The sequence below is a fragment of the Oncorhynchus nerka genome, linkage group LG17 (genome assembly GCF_034236695.1).
Source record: "Oncorhynchus nerka isolate Pitt River linkage group LG17, Oner_Uvic_2.0, whole genome shotgun sequence".
Classification (NCBI taxonomy): domain Eukaryota; kingdom Metazoa; phylum Chordata; class Actinopteri; order Salmoniformes; family Salmonidae; genus Oncorhynchus; species Oncorhynchus nerka.
Genome location: NC_088412.1, coordinates 24,549,887 through 24,566,360, shown reverse-complemented (window position 1 = coordinate 24,566,360; position 16,474 = coordinate 24,549,887). Strand labels below are relative to the sequence as shown.

Sequence of the window (16,474 nt, the reverse complement as noted above, 5' to 3'; positions counted from 1 at the left end):
AGAATCCGTCTCCTCACCACGTGCTCTCACCACTGGTGTCCCCCAGGGCTCTGTTCTAGGCCCTCTCCTATTCTCGCTATACACCAAGTCACTTGGCTCTGTCATAACCTCACATGGTCTCTCCTATCATTGCTATGCAGACGACACACAATTAATCTTCTCCTTTCCCCCTTCTGACGACCAGGTGGCGAATCGCATCTCTGCATGTCTGGCAGACATATCAGTGTGGATGACGGATCATCACCTCAAGCTGAACCTCGGCAAGACGGAGCTGCTCTTCCTCCCGGGAAGGACTGCCCGTTCCATGATCTCGCCATCACGGTTGACAACTCCATTGTGTCCTCGTCCCAGAGCGCTAAGAACCTTGGCGTGATCCTGGACAACACCCTGTCGTTCTCAAATAACATCAAGGCGGTGGCCCGTTCCTGTAGGTTCATGCTCTACAACATCCGCAGAGTACGACCCTGCCTCACACAGGAAGCGGCGCAGGTCCTAATCCAGGCACTTGTCATCTCCCGTCTGGATTACTGCAACTCGCTGTTGGCTGGGCTCCCTGCCTGTGCCATTAAACCCCTACAACTCATCCAGAACGCCGCAGCCCGTCTGGTGTTCAACCTTCCCAAGTTCTCTCACGTCACCCCGCTCCTCCGCTCTCTCCACTGGCTTCCAGTTGAAGCTCGCATCCGCTACAAGACCATGGTGCTTGCCTACGGAGCTGTGAGGGGAACGGCACCTCAGTACCTCCAGGCTCTGATCAGGCCCTACACCCAAACAAGGGCACTGCGTTCATCCACCTCTGGCCTGCTCGCCTCCCTACCACTGAGGAAGTACAGTTCCCGCTCAGCCCAGTCAAAACTGTTCGCTGCTCTGGCCCCCCAATGGTGGAACAAACTCCCTCACGACGCCAGGACAGCGGAGTCAATCACCACCTTCCGGAGACACCTGAAACCCCACCTCTTTAAGGAATACCTAGGATAGGATAAAGTAATCCTTCTCCCCCCCCTTAAAAGACCTAGATGCACTATTGTAAAGTGGCTGTTCCACTGGATGTCATAAGGTGAAAGCACCAATTTGTAAGTCGCTCTGGATAAGAGCGTCTGCTAAATGACTTAAATGTAAATGTACCTGCACATGACCATCTGATCATTTATCACTCCAGTGTTAATCTGCTAAATTGTCATTATTTGCCTACCTCCTCATGCCTTTTGCACACAATGTATATAGACTCTTTTTATCTACTGTGTTATTGACTTGTTTACTCCATGTGTAACTCGGTTATCTGTTCACACTGCTATGCTTTATCTTGGCCAGGTCGCAGTTGTAAATTATAACTTGTTCTCAACTAGCCTACCTGGTTAAATAAAGGTGAAATAAAAATAAATAAATAAATTCACTACTATATGTTTGCAATCTTATAATGGCTTTCTGCCAGAAGTCAAAGAGCTCTGGATGGGTTGCCTGGAAAGCTCCATTTTTTTCCTTGTGATTCCTACTAGCGTTATCTCCCCCTCCTCCGTTCTTCTCCCCTCTGTTCCATGTACACATGCTGCTATTCCTTCAGAAAAGCATGCATCGCAACTTGTTCATTTGTACAATTTCTCATTCACTTTCACTTGTGAAATGTCCACACTCACTAAAAATGACATTCGGTAGCTACTAGCTATACTTGTACAACTTTATGAGCTGGATTTGCACGGCTTTGCAATTCGTTTGTTAGTTGACTTTATGATTTCGCTATTAGTTTGTGCACATTTTGTTAGCATTACGGTAAGAAACGTCCAATGGGCTTCCAATATATATATCTGAATAACAGGAAGGAAAAGAACATGTGTTTGTGAAAATCATTAGCTCCTAGAATGGTGTGTGTGTGGGGGCGGGGGGGCAAACTAAGGCCCATTCAATCCAGCCTGTTTTAAGAACAAAATAAATGTTCTCTTTTTTCCATTGATGTTTGATTTAACTTAGTCTGAATCTTAGCCTGGGGTTCACTGTCATAATCAACCAGGGGGGGCCCCAGCACCGAGTTTGGGAAACCCAAAACACAGCGCTCTTTCCTGGAAGAAAGGGCAGGTCAAATGACTTCACAGCAACGCCAATCCTCACATGACAGTCACATCATCAATGCACAGGAAGTGTGCTCAGCATTAACGCTACTTCCTGTGACAAGACCGTCGCATATTGTATGCACCACTCTGAAAGGAAGAAGTACATGAACACACACACACACATCTGGAGCAACTTCGACTGTAAAGGACAAGCCTAGTCATTTCAACAACCGAGTGCTGGTTGGAATCAGACTCCAAGGTCCAAGAATCACAGATATAAACTCAGTCAATCATAACGGATATTGGTTAAAATCAAATTTAGGAACAATGGTATTAAACACAACCACACTACAATTTAGAGCAACATAATGAGCCTGGAAGACCTGAGGCAAGACACACATCTCATAAGGCCAGTAAATATCAGCTGACATATCACACCATATACTGCTGTGCTGCATACAGCTAGGCTGTGATATCATGTGTGACTTTGCATGATGACTGACCACGAACATAATACTCATTACTCATGCTACGAGACAGTAAGACATCACAGATCATACGGAGGTCACTCCCTGTCTGGATCCTTCACTTTCATCTCCATATGACTGATCATTCAAGGCTAACTTGTGATATGCGGTTAATGCACATAGCTTAGCCTATAGGCATAAATAGGCTATGCATTGATTATTAATGAGATATTTGCATGAAAATGCATGTCAAGAAAATATATACAGTACTTAGGCCTAAAATGTATTTGGAAGCTCTAGAAGCAGACATACTTTTCCTATGCCGTCTCATTGGTGGTCACTGTGGTTAAAAAGGAGGTGCCAAAAATATGCACATGATTGAACAGTGAAGTTCGCATCTGGGGTTTCACTCTCTCTCTACTGACATTGGCTCATTAAATAGGAAATACTTCAGAAAAAAAGCTGCTCCAGCCAGACACAATTTAACTTTTTAGACACGAAGGAGAGAAATAGACAGAAAGCAGGAAGCAAAATATACAGGGGTAAATAAAGACAGTAGACAATGAGCAACTGAGTATAAGGATATCCAAATAGTATAAGGAGGAGTGCTAAAAAGAGCAACAGGGAGAGAAAGGGTGAGAAGGAGAGTGAGCGAGTAAGCAGAGGAGAAATCTCTTTCCCCTGACTGGTTTGACGAGCTCCAGTCCACATACACGCACGCTGTCACAACGCCAGGCGTAATGATCTCACAGGATTTGGAACAGGCTAACACTAATTACTCAATTTCCATTCTGAAGCAGGCCACCAGCCCACGCTCTGGCTCTGGGAGAGGGTGGGGGAGAGGGAGGAGAGGACCCCCCCATCGCAGCTCAGCCCCACCGCTCTCACACAGACCCAACAAGCAAACAAACAATACCACCACGTGTCACAGACCCCGCTGACAAATAACTTTTACCAGCCTATTGTAACTACAACTGACATTCTTTCTTCTCCCTAATGGAGGCTCTCTTATTCCATCAGTGAAAGCTGGTTTAGGGGAATTTTCTTGGGATTGTAGACATGATAAGAACCCGGCGGCTAAGGAAAACAGGGAAATTGGGGATGGTTGAAGAGGAAGGGGGGGAATGGGGAATGGTATTTAACACACAGATGAGATGACTAAAACATACTCATCGTCCTTCAGGCCAGGCTAGTAGGCCAGACACACACGTGTAGTGGCGTGAGCAGGAGCATGTGTGACTGCGGTCAGACAAGACTGTGTGGGCTAGACAATGGAATCCCCACATTCGTAGAAATGGAAGTGAATCTCTCGCTCGCTCGCTCTCTTTCCCTCTCTCTTGTTTTGTCTATGTGCACTGTATGTTGTTCTCTATCCATTTTAAGAACAGATCAAGGACATACAAACGAAGAGTATGTCTAGTCAGGGTCATGGGCCTTGGCATTTGGCTGTACAGCTGGCTGGCACACGTTGGTTCCTCCCTCAACACGCACCACTGCTTTGTCACTGAAACCACTACAAAATCCTGGGGAGGGGAGGCTCTGTTAGTTGAGTCTGATTGCGGAGAGGGAATGAGTGACGGACTGACAAAGAGTGCACAAGAATGGGCGTCCCCAAGCACAGGCTCTAGTCCCATATTAGAGAGGACAGGAAGTTGTTCGCACCAACTGAGGAAGTAACCCAGTTTCCTGGAATTGCTATAGCCCATATCCGTTGGCAAAACAAATCAAATTTTATTGGTCACATACACATGGTTAGCAGATGTTATTGTGAGTGTAGCGAAACGCATGTTCTTCTAGTTCCGACAGTGCAGCCATATCTAACAGACGACAAGCAAACAGTTGCCATGGCAGGGCTCCAGACTAACATTTTCCCCTGATGGCACTAAGTTTTTCAGTACGTGGCACCAGCCCATGATTTGGTTGCACCAATTTTTTTCCACAGCGTCACACAATAGAACAAATGAGTATCATCTTATAACATAATTCGCAGCACAAATAGTCTACTGAGATGGTATTCAAGAAATAAGTTGTTTCATCTTTTTATGTTGTGATTCTAAATATTCTCATGTGCAACCAATCCAGTGATTGTCATGCATGTTGGGTTGACAATTAAGCTATTGTTGTTATATTTTACTGTTAAAAAGTGTTGCAGGGGTCTCCTGAGTGGCACAGCGGTCAAAGATACTGCATCGCAGTGCTTGAGGCATCACTACAGACCCGGGTTCGATCCCAGGCTGTCACAGCTGGCCGTGACCGGGAGACCCATAAGGCGGCGCACAATTAGCCCAGCGTCGTCCGGGTTAAGGAGGGTTTGGCCGGCCGGAATGTCCTTGTCCCATCACGCTCTAGCAATTCCTTGAGGCGGGCCCGGCACCTGCAAGCTGACTTCGGTTGCCAGTTGTATGGTGTTTCTTCCAACACATTGGTGCAACTGGCTTCTGGGTTAAGCGAGCAGTGTGTCAAGAAGCAGTGTGACACATAGCTCTTGACCTTCGCCTCCCGAGTCCTTACGGGAGTTTCAGCGATGGGACAAGAATGTAACTTCCAATTGGACAAAATTGGGGAGAGAAAAGGTTAAAAGTACAAAAAAATAAGTTAAATAAATAAATATTGGGTTGCAGAACCTTACGTTTAATATATTTGGGGCTAAAGCTTACCGTATGCTTCCAAATTGAAACAGTTTGCGTATATATTATGACAAAATTGTGTGATGTTTTGGTTAATTTTTGTCTTTGGAAGTTTTTTTTCAGCAGTTTGTGCACACAAAAAAACATCTCGAGGCAAGTCGAAGTTCGGTAACTGAAGTCTACGCCCCTTCGTCGGTGATTGGTCAACAGTACTACTCCTAGTTGACTTAGCATGCACAGAAACTAAGCTAAACGACTTTGCCCGAGGTTTACTTAAGTCTGTGGCCCACAAAAACAGCAGCATCAACATCAAGCTGGGTTTGTACTTGGACTAGTAGGTCACATACAGCGAGGGAGGTGACGTTACAAATTGCCCCGTTCCAATCGCAACAGTAAAGTCCTGATGATAACTTTGCTGTTACAATTAGGAAGAAGAATTATCACCCCTGATCTAAATCTGTGTATACAGAGGGCCATCCTCTGCAGGCAGAGTGGCATTCACACTGCAGTGCTGGGGAGTAGTGTAGCGCCGTGGACATGGGCACCAGCGCTCTGCCCTCATGGCTCCAGGATTATTGAGCTCTGCTGGGGCAGGAATGTAGGACATCTTAATTCTCTGTTCATTTGCTAACCTGCTCAACAGTGCAGTCACAACCCTCTGTAAATCACCCCCACTCTTCACAGCAGCACCTCACATTAACCACACCAAGCCCCCCTTTCCATCAGATCGCCTCCCCTCTACTCAACTAAAAACCTATCTGGAGCACACTCCTACCCCGTTCTTATCACACAGCTGTTCTTTGCTGCTGTAATTTGAGGTAATTTACTACTACAACAACCAAAAGAAACAGGCAAAAAAACATGTGTTTTCTTCTAATATGTACATATAGCTTAGGGAGGAGAATGGGTTAAGAAGAAGAATCAACAAACATAGAAAAATCTTAAAATTGTCTGGAGGCAGACGGAGCTGGGATGAACTGATGCTCTGACCACTGTGCCCTCCACCGGCATTGTGGAGAGCCAGTGCTCAGCAGCTCAGCAATGCAGGCAGGTCAATAAACAGAAGCTTCTGTTCCACGTGGAGGGCGCAGCATGTCACAGATAAATCACATTTCACACCAGGCTCCAGCATGGGTCAGACTGCAGAACAAGCAATGCAGTAACAGGCACAATCACTGGGCTTTTCATTGCACAGGCATGCTGTCAGGACTGAGTAAATACATGCAGCCATGGACCCATGCAGTGGAGGCAGGCAGGCAGCACCAAGTCATGTGCCACAAAAAAAGTCAGAAGCTTGTGTCAGGCCTCTGTCCCAAACGTGAGAAATGATTGTCACATGCATACATGAGGTCGAGGCAGAAACATGGCTCATGTAATCACTTTTATGTTAATGTCCCTTACCTGGCTGGAATTAATGTGTTTTATTATTAACCACCATTTCTGTGCTATGACTGAGTCTGTAGCAGTACTTTGTTGAATTTGGGAACTATCACAAAGGAACAATAATAGTGCTGAGCAGATAGTAATAGTAACAGTATGGTATCATCGCTATAGCCCAATTATTCATTGTGTAACGATTAAAAGTACTGTATTAGTTATGATAATTGTGATTATCAATTATCATAATATGATAATTGTGATTATCATCAATATGAGTTGTTTTGTCATAAAAAATATGAGCCAAAAGTAGCCAATCAGCAATAAGCATTAAAAACACGCCCAAAACGAACAAAAAAATACAAAAACGTCAAATCTATACTCAATCAAACTCAAATGACAAAATATATATTTATTTGTAGCCAACACAACAAAACCATTTTGAATTCCTTTCACCCTAAATATATTGGGAGAGCGCGCTGGTTAACTAACATCTGGGCAGCGCTGCGAGACATAGAGCATAGGTGTCAATAACTAAATTGTGGCAACTAAATATAATTTGTAATTAAACACCATCCACAGATCTTACTTGATAGTGTGTGTACTGTCGGTTACACTAGATTTACAACGTATACAATGTACTCTAAAGAATAAACTGCCAAATAAAACAGTACAGCTGTGCTGTAACTTTTTCCCATTCTTCACCTTGTCGCGAACTACTACTGACTACTTTATTTGTTACAAAGTTACTAAACTGATGCTTAAGAGGCACGTGACAAAGTATTAACGTCGATATGTGTTACTTTGGATCCAAAAGTCGCCTAATCAGCCCCTGTTATTATGCAGAAGCGTGTGCAGATGCTTCGCCCCATGCCAGCACAGATGCTAAGTAATTAGCGAGAGCATACGATTTAGGTCATAGAAATGTATCAAAAGCAAAACTTATCTCAGTAACTTACCCAAAGAAAGTCGAACACAGCAGACGACGAGGACTAATACTTTGCCCGAAGAGAAAACGGGTAATTGGCCCATATTTTCTGTAAAATCCACATAGAGTCGCCAGCGCGAGGCTGAGCTCTGTCTCCGGTTAGGTGAACTAATCTTCTAAATGTGTCGTCAAGAACAATATTATTACGGAGTTAAAATAATAAAGGCCTCGTTCCCCTTGTTTCGTCCCCGTCTGTTTTTACTTTAAAATTTTCGTTTTCGTTTCTATTTTCCTATAAAAGACTGTATTCCGTTTCTTCACTCCTCACCTCGTCGCTGAAGTCACTCAGAGAAAAATCTATTCCTCCGCAGAAGTTACAGAGGAGGATCTATCTGAGCAGTATATATGAGTGTCGGCACATTTGAAAGTACACTTTGACACTCACCAAACCAACATCGCATTACAAATTGATTACTGCGATATTTTTGTGTTTGTACTTGTGGAACTGTTTTAGAATTCCACTTTTCTACTTGTATTTTTCTCTGTCGCCGCGGCGGAGGAATTTTCACATATTTTCTACTTCTCAAAGCTTCGTATGACTGAAATTTAACCCGTTCATATATTTTTTTCTCTCCCCACATGGGCCTAGATGTTGACGCTTTTCCGTTCAGCCTTTTAACTCCCACACTTTCCTAATTGTACTACTATAGGTTGCCCTCATTGGCAGGTTTACTGGTATTTGTGACTCATGAGAAGGTGATCAGAATATTTCCCTTCAATAACTATAACATAGTGTTTACTGTCAATGTTGTTTTGATGAACAATATTACTTTCAATAACCAGATTAATAAAACAAATAAGCAACATCAATAAACTTGCAGTCACAGTGCAATCTGGTAGCCTACCTTATATGGTGTGATAGGCTATACATTTGAATAATTTTAGGCCTTGTCATACAGTATAAGACAGGCTGTCTTGTGATTTGTGATATCATAGCCTACTTCCATCATGAGGTGTGAGAACAAGAGCAGCACTTTATTGGTATCATTTAACCTCCAATATAACAATAAACTGAATTACTTTATATTCACAGATACTAACAACAGTTATTGCAGGCTATTATGGTCACCTCATTCTGATCCAGGTGTAAATCACTGACTCATGACCTAAACACAGAACTCATCCAATTGTTTGTTTTCACACCCTGTTAGAGAAACTTTGCAGGACCCCTGCTGTTGGGACCACAGACATTAAATCCAGGACGTCCGTCTGTCCCTATTGACCCCTCATGAAAGAGCTGGGACCAGGGGGAGCAAATTGATCTCCTCAGGGGTTCCACCTAAATCAAATCAAATCAAATTGTATTGATCACATACACGTGTTTAGCAAATCAAAAATCACATTTATTTATATAGCCCTGATATCTCAAAGTGCTGTACAGAAACCCAGCCTAAAACCCCAAACAGCAAGCAATGCAGTTGTTGAAGCACATTGGCTAGGAAAAACTCCCTAGAAAGGCCAAAACCTAGGAAGAAACGTAGAGAGCACAGGAGGGGTGGCCAGTCCTCTTCTGGCTGTGCCGGGTGGAGATTATAACAGAACATGGCCAAGATGTTAAAATGTTCATAAATGACCAGCATGGTCAAATAATAGGTCTGGGACAGGTAGCACGTCCGGTGAACAGGTCGGGATTCCATAGCCGCAGGCAGAACAGTTGAAACTAGAGCAGAAGCACGGCCAGGTGGACTGGGGACAGCAAGGAGTCATCATGCCAGGTAGTCCTGAGACATGGTCCTAGGGCTCAGGTCCTCCGAGAGAGAGAGAGAAAGAGAGAATTAGAGAGAGCATACTTAAATTCACACAGGACACCGGATAAGACAGGATAAGTACTCCAGAAATAACAAACTGACCCTAGCCCCCGACACATAAACTAATGCAGCATAAATACTGGAGGCTGAGACAGGAGGGGTCAGGAGACACTGTGGCCCCATCCGATGATACCCCCGGACAGGGCCAAACAGGAAGGATATAACCCCACCCACTTTGCCAAAGCACAGCCCCCACACCACTGGAGGGATATCTTCAACCACCAACTTACCATCCTGAGACAAGGCCGAGTATAGCCCACAAAGATCTCCGCCACGGCACAACCCAACATTTAGCAGATGTTATTGCGGGTGTAGCGAAATGCTTGTGCTTCTAGCTCTGACAGTGCAGTAATATCTAACAGTTTCACAACATATACCCAAAAAACACGTAAATCTAAGTAAGGAATGGATTGAGAATATATATACATATATGTCAGAGCAGCATTAGACTAAGATACAGTATACTATAGAATACAGTATATACATATGAGATGAGTTTCTTTGTTGACTACGAACTTTCTTTACCCACTGGGACAGACTATGTTTGTTCTCACAGTCGGGACTCAGACTCTCTATTGCATCCGCGCTTCGGTCTCCTTCGGTCTGCAGGTTGTATAACTTTTTCATTACATTTCATTATAGTACAACGGTCTGATTTGTCTAATCTTAGCAATTTCTTCTTAGCTAGCTACATAGCCGTCGTTGTATCAAAGATAATTGCGTAATTATCGTATTTCGTCGTCCTCCTATCTGCCCAACACGTTCACCGTCTACCGTAGCACTGTAGTAACTATCACACTCAACTGAACGACTTGATTAGTGTAGTGTTAGCTAGCTACATAGTTGTCTTTGCTGTCTTCGTATCCAAGATAATTGTGTAGTTTAGAGTGTGGAGTCTTAGAGTGATAATTGCGTTATTATCGTATTTCGTCGTCCTCCTATCTGCCTAGCAGCTAGCCAGCTAGCATACGTTCACCGGCTACCGTAGCACTGTAGTAACTATCACACTCAACTGAACGACTTGATTAGTGTAGTATTAGCTAGCTACATAGTTGTCTTTGCTGTCTTCGTATCCAAGATAATTGTGTAGTTTAGAGTGTGTAGTCTTAGAGTGATTATCTTAATTTACCGAGGTTAGCTAGCCAGCTATTTTGTCGTCCTTAACGTAGGAGACACTCCTAGCTAGCCAACAGCCAGCCAACGTCTACTGAATAGAACTTTCGCATTCCGGTCGCATTCCGCTTCGCTCCACAGGTAGTATCACATTTTCATTTCATTTCATTACAGTCCCAACGGTGTGATTTGTTTGATCGTAGCTAGCTACATAGCTAGCTACATAGCCGTCTTTGTTTCAAAGATAATTGTGTAGTCTAGAGCGATTTTCTAGGTTAGCTAGCCAGCTATTGTCGTTCTTCTAACGCAACGTAACGTAACCAACACTGCTAGCTAGCCAGCTAGCCCCCGAATAGCAGCATTGTAGAAACTTCACACTCAACGGAACGACTTGATTAGGGTAGTGTGAACAACGCAGCTAGCCTACCTCAGCAGTACTGTATCATTTTAATCATTTTAGTCAATTAGATTCTTGCTACGTAAGCTTAACTTTCTAAACATTCGAGACGTGTAGTCCACTTGTCATTCCAATCTCCTCTGCATTAGCGTAGCCTCTTCTCTAGCCTGTCAACTATGTGTCTGTCTATCCCTGTTCTCTCCTCTCTGCACAGACCATACAAACGCTCCACACCGCATGGCCGCGGCCACCCTAATCTGGTGGTCCCAGCGCGCACGACCCACGTGGAGTTCCAGGTCTCCGGTAGCCTCTGGAACTGCCGATCTGCGGCCAACAAGGCAGAGTTCATCTCAGCCTATGCCTCCCTCCAGTCCTCGACTTCTTGGCACTGACGGAAACATGGATCACCACAGACAACACCGCTACTCCTACTGCTCTCTCTTCGTCCGCCCACGTGCTCTCGCACACCCCGAGAGCTTCTGGTCAGCGGGGTGGTGGCACCGGGATCCTCATCTCTCCCAAGTGGTCATTCTCTCTTTCTCCCCTTACCCATCTGTCTATCGCCTCCTTTGAATTCCATGCTGTCACAGTTACCAGCCCTTTCAAGCTTAACATCCTTATCATTTATCGCCCTCCAGGTTCCTCGGAGAGTTCATCAATGAGCTTGATGCCTTGATAAGCTCCTTTCCTGAGGACGGCTCACCTCTCACAGTTCTGGGTGACTTTAACCTCCCCACGTCTACCTTTGACTCATTCCTCTCTGCCTCCTTCTTTCCACTCCTCTCCTCTTTTGACCTCACCCTCTCACCTTCCCCCCTACTCACAAGGCAGGCAATACGCTCGACCTCATCTTTACTAGATGCTGTTCCTCCACTAACCTCATTGCAACTCCCCTCCAAGTCTCCGACCACTACCTTGTATCCTTTTCCCTCTCGCTCTCATCCAACACTTCCCACACTGCTCCTACTCGGATGGTATCGCGCCGTCCCAACCTTCGCTCTCTCTCCCCCGCTACTCTCTCCTCTTCCATCCTATCATCTCTTCCCTCTGCTCAAACCTTCTCCAACCTATCTCCTGATTCTGCCTCCTCAACCCTCCTCTCCTCCCTTTCTGCATCCTTTGACTCTCTATGTCCCCTATCCTCCAGGCCGGCTCGGTCCTCCCCTCCCGCTCCGTGGCTCGACGACTCATTGCGAGCTCACAGAACAGGGCTCCGGGCAGCCGAGCGGAAATGGAGGAAAACTCGCCTCCCTGCGGACCTGGCATCCTTTCACTCCCTCCTCTCTACATTTTCCTCCTCTGTCTCTGCTGCTAAAGCCACTTTCTACCACTCTAAATTCCAAGCATCTGCCTCTAACCCTAGGAAGCTCTTTGCCACCTTCTCCTCCCTCTTGAATCCTCCTCCCCCCCCCCCTCCTCCCTCTCTGCAGATGACTTCGTCAACCATTTTGAAAAGAAGGTCGACGACATCCGATCCTCGTTTGCTAAGTCAAACGACACCGCTGGTTCTGCTCACACTGCCCTACCCTGTGCTCTGACCTCTTTCTCCCCTCTCTCTCCAGATGACATCTCGCGTCTTGTGACGGCCCGGCCGCCCAACAACCTGCCCGCTTGACCCTATCCCCTCCTCTCTTCTCCAGACCATCTCCGGTGACCTTCTCCCTTACCTCACCTCGCTCATCAACTCATCCCTGACCGCTGGCTACGTCCCTCCCGTCTTCAAGAGAGCGAGAGTTGCACCCCTTCTGAAAAAAACCTACACTCGATCCCTCCGATGTCAACAACTACAGACCAGTATCCCTTCTTTCTTTTCTCTCCAAAACTCTTGAACGTGCCGTCCTTGGCCAGCTCTCCCGCTATCTCTCTCAGAATGACCTTCTTGATCCAAATCAGTCAGGTTTCAAGACTAGTCATTCAACTGAGACTGCTCTTCTCTGTATCACGGAGGCACTCCGCACTGCTAAAGCTAACTCTCTCTCCTCTGCTCTCATCCTTCTAGACCTATCGGCTGCCTTCGATACTGTGAACCATCAGATCCTCCTCTCCACCCTCTCCGAGTTGGGCATCTCCGGCGCGGCCCACGCTTGGATTGCGTCCTACCTGACAGGTCGCTCCTACCAGGTGGCGTGGCGAGAATCTGTCTCCACACCACGTGCTCTCACCACTGGTGTCCCCCAGGGCTCTGTTCTAGGCCCTCTCCTATTCTCGCTATACACCAAGTCACTTGGCTCTGTCATAACCTCACATGGTCTCTCCTATCATTGCTATGCAGACGACACACAATTAATCTTCTCCTTTCCCCCTTCTGATGACCAGGTGGCGAATCGCATCTCTGCATGTCTGGCAGACATATCAGTGTGGATGACGGATCACCACCTCAAGCTGAACCTCGGCAAGACGGAGCTGCTCTTCCTCCCGGGGAAGGACTGCCCGTTCCATGATCTCGCCATCACGGTTGACAACTCCATTGTGTCCTCCTCCCAGAGCGCTAAGAACCTTGGCGTGATCCTGGACAACACCCTGTCGTTCTCAACTAACATCAAGGCGGTGGCCCGTTCCTGTAGGTTCATGCTCTACAACATCCGCAGAGTACGACCCTGCCTCACACAGGAAGCGGCGCAGGTCCTAATCCAGGCACTTGTCATCTCCCGTCTGGATTACTGCAACTCGCTGTTGGCTGGGCTCCCTGCCTGTGCCATTAAACCCCTACAACTCATCCAGAACGCCGCAGCCCGTCTGGTGTTCAACCTTCCCAAGTTCTCTCACGTCACCCCGCTCCTCCGCTCTCTCCACTGGCTTCCAGTTGAAGCTTGCATCCGCTACAAGACCATGGTGCTTGCCTACGGAGCTGTGAGGGGAACGGCACCTCAGTACCTCCAGGCTCTGATCAGGCCCTACACCCAAACAAGGGCACTGCGTTCATCCACCTCTGGCCTGCTCGCCTCCCTACCACTGAGGAAGTACAGTTCCCGCTCAGCCCAGTCAAAACTGTTCGCTGCTCTGGCCCCCCAATGGTGGAACAAACTCCCTCACGCCGCCAGGACAGCGGAGTCAATCACCACCTTCCGGAGACACCTGAAACCCCACCTCTTTAAGGAATACCTAGGATAGGATAAAGTAATCCTTCTCACCCCCCTTAAAAGACCTAGATGCACTATTGTAAAGTGGCTGTTCCACTGGATGTCATAAGGTGAAAGCACCAATTTGTAAGTCGCTCTGAATAAGAGCGTCTGCTAAATGACTTAAATGTAAATGTAAATGTAATGTAAATGTTACACAGACTTTTGGCCTCCCATCCCATTCTAACCACCTCTCGCCTGCTTTGTATTCATGTTACCTGATGAAATTGCTGTACAATATGATCTTGTTGCCGTTCTTATGCACATTCAGATGTCATAAATCAGCACTGCAGAGCTCCCCTCTCCTATGCCGTGCCTTGATTGTATTACTGTTGATGATATCTGGAAATGTGCATGTACACCCTGGCCCATCTACTGTTGCTAGCTCCTATTCTGCTCTGATATCTGCTTCACTGATTTCTGCTCCTGTAAAAGCCAGGGTTTTCTGCATGTTAACACTAGAAGCTTATTACCTAAAATGGATCAATTGAATGTGTGGGTTCACCCCTCCAATCCAGATGTGTTGGTAATTAGTGTTTTGAATACTGATGTTAACCTTTCTGGTTATAACCTTTTTCGGCAAGACAGATCTTCCAAATGTGGGGCAGTGGCAATCTTTACCAAGGATCGCCTTCAGTTGTCTCCAACCCAAACAATTTGATGGTTTAATCTTTCAAATAGCTCTTTGTTGACTGTTGCGATCATCTTCCATTTTTTTATTTAACTAGGCAAGTCAGTTCAGAACAAATTCTTATTTACAATGATAGCCTACCGGGGAACAGTGGGCTAACTGCCTTGTTCGGGGGCAAATTTTTACCTTGTCAGCTCAGGGATTTGATCCATCAACCTTTCGGTTACTGGCCCAACACTCTAACCACTAGGCTACCTGCCACACCAAAATTATTAAAGTGGCTCGTGTTTCATTTCCTTAAAGTGGCCAGTGATTCCTAATTTATGTCTATAGGCAGCAGCTTCTGATGTGCTGGAGATGGCTTTTTAACAGTCAGGGGTGTAGTATAGAATACAATACAGTAGATTCATATGAAATGGGTGATGCAATGTGTAAACACAATTTAAAAGTGACTAAGATACCGTAGAATAGTGTGGAGTGCAGTTTATACATATGAGATGAGTAATGCTAGATACAGAACATTATTAAAGTGGCTAGTGATCCATTTCTGAAAGTGGCCAGTGATTCCTAATCTATGTCTATAGGCAGCCACCTCTGATGTGCTAATTATGGTTGTTTAGCAATCTGATGGCCTTGCGATAGAAGCTGTTTTTCAGTCTCTTGGTCCCAGCTTTGATGTACCTGTACTGACCTCGCCTTCTGGATGATAGAGGAGTGAACAAGCAGTGGCTCGGGTGGTTGATGTCCTTGATGATCTTTTTGGCCTTCCTATGGCATCGGGTGCTGTAGGTGTCCGGGAGGGCAGGAGGTTTGACCCCAGTAATGCGTTAGGCAGACCGCACCACCCTCTGTAGAGTTTTGCGGTTGTGGGCGTTGCAGTTGCCGTACCAGGCAGTGATACAAACCGACAGGATTCTCTCAACCTAACTCTATTGTTGCTGTAATCAATGTCAAGACAAGCCTTAAGGCTGCAGGGTAAATGTTAGGTAAAGCACATAAAAACGAACAAAACTGATCACACATTTGCTCGCTTTCTATTCCTTTATTTACAGTAACATCCATTTCTCTTTCTCTCTGTTCTCCCATCTGGCTTCATGAAACACTATATATTCTCTTTTAATAGCCAGGACACAAATTCACTGCTGTAGAAACAATTCATGCAAGTAAAAAATATCAAAAGAGTTTAATGGTAAATCATGAGTTGGCCTTGTGAAAATACACTCTATCCCAAATGTGAAAATCCCAAGTTACATGAAAATGACACAGACTTAAACAGGTACTATAATATACATTTCACAATGGAGTCTGCGGTCATATGTGTCAAAAGTAATGTAAAAGGAAACATTACATACAGTCATTGTCTAGTGTACTGTATTCATATGATGTAACTCCGGATGTGGCCTTCCGAAGTGTGTATGAGAGTGTGGGCCTCTATCTTAGCCATGTGCAGAACTAGCCGATTACTGCAGTTCCTCATTACTATTGCACTGATGAAAAAGAAGCAGGGACTTAAGAGAAAATAAATAAAATAAATAAATACATCATAATAGAGTTGGAAAACCCCTACGGGTTGCTTTATGTCTCTCTGCTTTCATTTTTTCAATCCTTTCTTGGTGCATTGGTGTCTGGCTGCCACATGCTCATTAATTACTGTTCTCACAAAAAACTCAAGTATTTTTAATAACCAAGGACATATAGCTGGAAACTACCCCACTCACTTCAGAGTCTTTGATTGAACAGTGCGGTGTCACAAAGGATGACCTGAACAATTCGTCTTAGCACCCACTTCCTGATGTGGGTTGGCAAAACACGGATACAAGTTATTAAGATAAAGAAAATGATCTGTTCAATTAAGGAAGATGTAGGCCAATAGATATCGAAATGTTCTGTATAGTTATGTGT

At 45.4% G+C, this 16,474-nt stretch overlaps 1 protein-coding gene across 1 annotated transcript in view; it reads right to left on the bottom strand.

Moving 5' to 3' along the window:
• Positions 1-8,051, bottom strand: part of LOC115144946 (neurogenic locus notch homolog protein 2-like) — a 62,102-nt gene extending 54,051 nt beyond the window's left edge. Inside the window, exon 1 of the mRNA XM_029686104.2 lies at positions 7,476-8,051. Coding sequence (XP_029541964.1) covers positions 7,476-7,548 — 73 coding nt within the window. The 5' untranslated portion in view covers positions 7,549-8,051. The remainder of the gene's footprint in view (positions 1-7,475) is intronic.
• Positions 8,052-16,474: the final 8,423 nt, after the last annotated feature.